Source organism: Rhagoletis pomonella, unplaced genomic scaffold (assembly GCF_013731165.1).
Source record: "Rhagoletis pomonella isolate Grant_MI unplaced genomic scaffold, Rhpom_1.0 Rhpom_scaffold_00011, whole genome shotgun sequence".
NCBI classification, from domain to species: Eukaryota; Metazoa; Arthropoda; class Insecta; order Diptera; family Tephritidae; genus Rhagoletis; species Rhagoletis pomonella.
Window position 1 is genome coordinate 23,544,656 of NW_023458565.1, and position 4,086 is coordinate 23,548,741.

Below are 4,086 nucleotides of genomic sequence, written 5' to 3' on the forward strand. Positions count from 1 at the left end.
ACACTCGCTACAATTATAACGTGTTGTCTCTTCTTATAGATTTGTGTTCTTTGGTCAATGCAATAAATTTAGAGTTTTGGAGAAGATTGTTACTGTTTTGAAGTATTTTTCTAATCTACTGCATGGCATCACTCGGATCGAAAAATATAAACAAATCTCCATCAGCTGATAATTGATAATACGGAAGCAGACACAAAGGAGTCGGTAATTGTTATTGCAAATTTTCTGCAGGACGAACAAGGAGTGGTAAAAGTGAATCACGCCTTTCTGTGGACGCAAAAAAGTGAAAAACCATAAAGTAAAACATTTGTACAAAATAAATAATTATTTACAAATAATATGTGCATATTTGGTTTAACTGAGTTCAAAAGTGCGAAAGTAGAGGAATCAATCGCTGCCAAACAACGTGTAGCAAAAAATTCCTCGAACTAGGTATATTTAATTGGGGAAACTAATTTAAAAACCTGAATTAATAAAAAAGAGGTAAGTGCCAGAAAACATCTCTTTCTAAAGTATTTTAATCGATTTTTTTTGTGTAAAATTGGTTTGCATAACTCTTGTTTCAGTTATTAGAATTATTGGAATGTCTATAGCAATGCTGCATCGATTTTGTACCAAAAATGAAAAAACGCTTCACTGAGCTAGCGTTAAGCAGTCGCATACATTTAAGCACTCCTAACAAATGTTATCATTATCATATATGCGTTTTTATAACTACATAAAAAACTAATGTAATTTGTATGACACCATTGTATCTTCTGTTTATTTTCTTCCAATAGTTGCAGCATGCCTAGCTCATTGTTATTTGCCACCAATAGTGAAGGCCGCGTGTATACACTGTCAACCAATTCTTCCTCTTGGCGAGAGTTCCCATACTTGGGTTTAGAGTTCAAAAAAATTGCTGCTGTGCCACATTTTGTATGGGCCATTGGTGGTGATCGTCAAGTCTATGTGTATGTATTTGGCTTAGATGTACCCATACGCGTCAAAGAAGAGTCGTACGAGAATGAACGCTGGTTACCGATTGAAGGATTTTCGAAAAAGTTGTTGCCTACCGATCGCTATAAGTTCTCCTCAGCTGATGGCAGTGTGGAACGCAACATTGATAAGGTTAGGTTGCCATCAATGGCGTGGCAATGGGATGGAGATTGGCATTTAGATCTCGATATGGACGGTCAGCAGTTAGCGGAAGATGGTTGGATGTATGCGTTAGATTTTCCCGCTACATACTCGGTGAAGAATTCATGGAACTCGTATGTACGGCGTAGAAAATGGGTGAGTTCTAAATACGATTATTTAAATTGAAATAAATTGTATTTTATTAGGTACTTATTAAAAAAAAAAAACTACTCTCAGGTACGTTTTCGCCGCTATAGTGCGCTGAACAGCTGGTGTGCTGTAGCGCCACTACATAAAGACCCCACACAAGAGCCTTTTATTGATGTTTCTGTTGGGGGCACAAATGTACCAAATGCACCATTGGGTACTATGATCGTGTGGGCTATCACTGCACACGGAAGGGTATGATTTACGTAATTTGTACACTTACTTTGCTAGTAAAACTAGTTTTTATTTTTCCATCCTTCAGGCAATGTTTCGCACCGGCGTAAGCACTTCTGCACCAGAAGGTCTTCGCTGGAATGCAATTAACACTCCTCCCGGCTGTGAGTTGGCACAAATAAGTGTTGGTCCGACTGGTCTTGTCTGGGCGGTGCTATATAATGGACGCGCTATTGTACGTACTGGAGTAACGCGCGAAAATCTCTCGGGTGAAGCGTGGCTAGATGTCAAGCCTCCAATTAGCAGCAATGATTCATCGAGCACACTCAAAATCAGCCAAGTCTCAGTGGGTACCGATACTGTTTGGTGTGTAACCAATGATAGCCATGTATGGTTCCGACGCGGTGTCAAAGGTGAAGCAGCTGGTATCAGCGAGGATGCTGCCATTGGCAGTGGTTGGGTAGAGATGATTGTGAACATATCGTCGATATCTGTAGCACCTAATGATCAAGTTTTCGCTGTCGGTTCATCGGATCGTGCCCTATACTTTCGATCAGGCGTGTCCACTTCTGATCCGACTGGCAAGCAATGGCGGCAAATTCAGTGCCCTATGCAGATAAGTCGCACGTCTAGTTCCATGTCGATTGTGTCACGACGCAGTGGCAGTGGCTCAACACCCGGTTCAAAGCATCAGAGTTTCTCAAATTTGTATAGCAAGGATAAGGAAAAAGGTGTTGTAGAGACATGTGCACCCATTGAAAATGTGTCCGCCAGCCCTGCTTCCACGAATAGCAGCGCAACGGGTGCAGCAGCAGCGCAGGCGCGGCTCAAAAGCGACATCTGGAAATATTCAGCTGATTCACCGCCCAACATCGGTAGTTTGAATTTAAACGAGCGCCATAAGAAACGCACTTCTGCGATGCGAGAACATGCAGCACACGCATCCAGTGCGCCCGCGACCGAGGTCGTAACTGAAATCGCAGGCAAGCACTTCGAAACTCAGCTAAAGAATCCGCGCGCCTGGTCACCAGTGCGTAGCGTTGGCTCCATAGTCGGCACAGAGGCACATCCGGAGAGTGATTCTGCCGTGTTCGAATCAGACTCAACCCACCATGGCTCAGATGCATATCTGGGTGAGGATGAAGATCATGCTGGTTCGCAATTTTGGACCGAATGCGAGGTTATGTGGAGTTGCGTTGCAGCTGGTGGCGTAAGCGTTGATCCAGTAAATGCGCCCAATTGGTTTAACGAGCAAGCATCTAGCAACGGCAGAGTAGATGTAGATGCAACATGGCGAAAAGATATTATTGGCAAGTTACAAAAACAAAAGGAAAATCTAAAAAAATTGAATCACGTAGAAAAATACGAAAAGGCAGTCGAGCTGAGCTCATGGATTAAATCAGCGGAGGCACGTTATCAACGGCCCGGTGGAGAATTCGAAGATTGTTTAATCGAATTAGAATGGGTGAGTGGTGCAACGGGCAGTGCCGGTGCAGCAGATGCGAGCACAACTATCGCAGACTCCGATTCCGGTACATTTACTGTGCTCAATCCAGATGGTGTTACTACAAAAATTCAGTTTTCACTGTCAGCTATCACATGTGTGCAGTGCTGTAGCGAGCCGTCTTCACCGCGTATCGCGCTGCACGCACCACGTTTACCAATCAATTGTTCGCCGATAAAATTGCAATTCTCCAGTGATGCCGAAATGGAGGATTGGCTATCTCATCTCAGTTCTGTTTGTTGTCAAATAAATGAAGTGTTGGGCAAGCCTGCACACAATTCCATTTGGATCACCAGTGACCTAGGCGAAGTATTCGTTTTCGATCCACTCAATATGAAGGCAAATCAGTTGGACAAAGAACGCAATTGTTATGTGGAGAAGTTCGATGTGAATACAATGGAAACACCTTACTACAACACACTATATAATGGGTCGGTAAAAAAATACCTATATGTTTAATGCTTTGTTTATAATATATGTTTATTGTTACAGAATGCCTATTGGTACAGAACTGGAGGTGTCTGGTTGTGTTTACGACGATGCAGATCAAATACGCTTTGATTTACAGTGCCATCCAAATATAAAAACACATCCCAGGGTGGAAAAATTCCGTGTCATTGCGATGCATATTAATCCAAGGTAAATAAAGTGAATGTACAAACTTTTTTATTTTCTTGTAGATGATTTTATATCAATTTTCATACCCAGATTTAATGAGAATACCATAGTTCTGAACAGCATGTGTGACTCAGAATGGCTTAATGAAATACGTAATGATAACGTGGTATTCGCACCTGGGGCGACTTTCACGCTCCGCATCAAGTAAGCGAATTATTCCGTTGCCCAATATTCCCTTTAGAATGCCTTTAACTATATTCTTTCTTCTAACGCAGAGCTTTAGAACACCATTATCAATTGAATGTGAATAGCACGCACTTCGCCGACTACAAGTACCGCACAGATCCTGCCGCCGTGACTTGTCTTTACGTTAGCGGACGTGTAAAACTATTTAATATTGTCTATCGTTGTCCCTCACTGATCATCTCTATGCAAGAGATGTATTGGCGTCAAATTGGTGGCCA

At 42.2% G+C, this 4,086-nt stretch overlaps 2 protein-coding genes across 2 annotated transcripts in view; one reads left to right on the forward strand and one right to left on the reverse strand.

Moving 5' to 3' along the window:
• Window positions 1–788, reverse strand: part of LOC118747226 (tectonin beta-propeller repeat-containing protein-like) — a 2,358-nt gene extending 1,570 nt beyond the window's left edge. Inside the window, exon 1 of the mRNA XM_036481213.1 lies at window positions 748–788. Within this exon, the coding sequence (XP_036337106.1) occupies window positions 748–788 (41 nt within the window). The remainder of the gene's footprint in view (window positions 1–747) is intronic.
• On the forward strand, window positions 182–4,086 carry LOC118746867 (tectonin beta-propeller repeat-containing protein-like; the record flags this gene model as incomplete). The annotated part of the gene is given in 7 exon segments (XM_036480829.1): window positions 182–483; window positions 780–1,275; window positions 1,357–1,521; window positions 1,589–3,435; window positions 3,497–3,643; window positions 3,713–3,826; window positions 3,898–4,086. Coding segments are annotated over 6 exon segments (2,951 nt in total), but the record flags the coding sequence as incomplete, so codon positions are not given.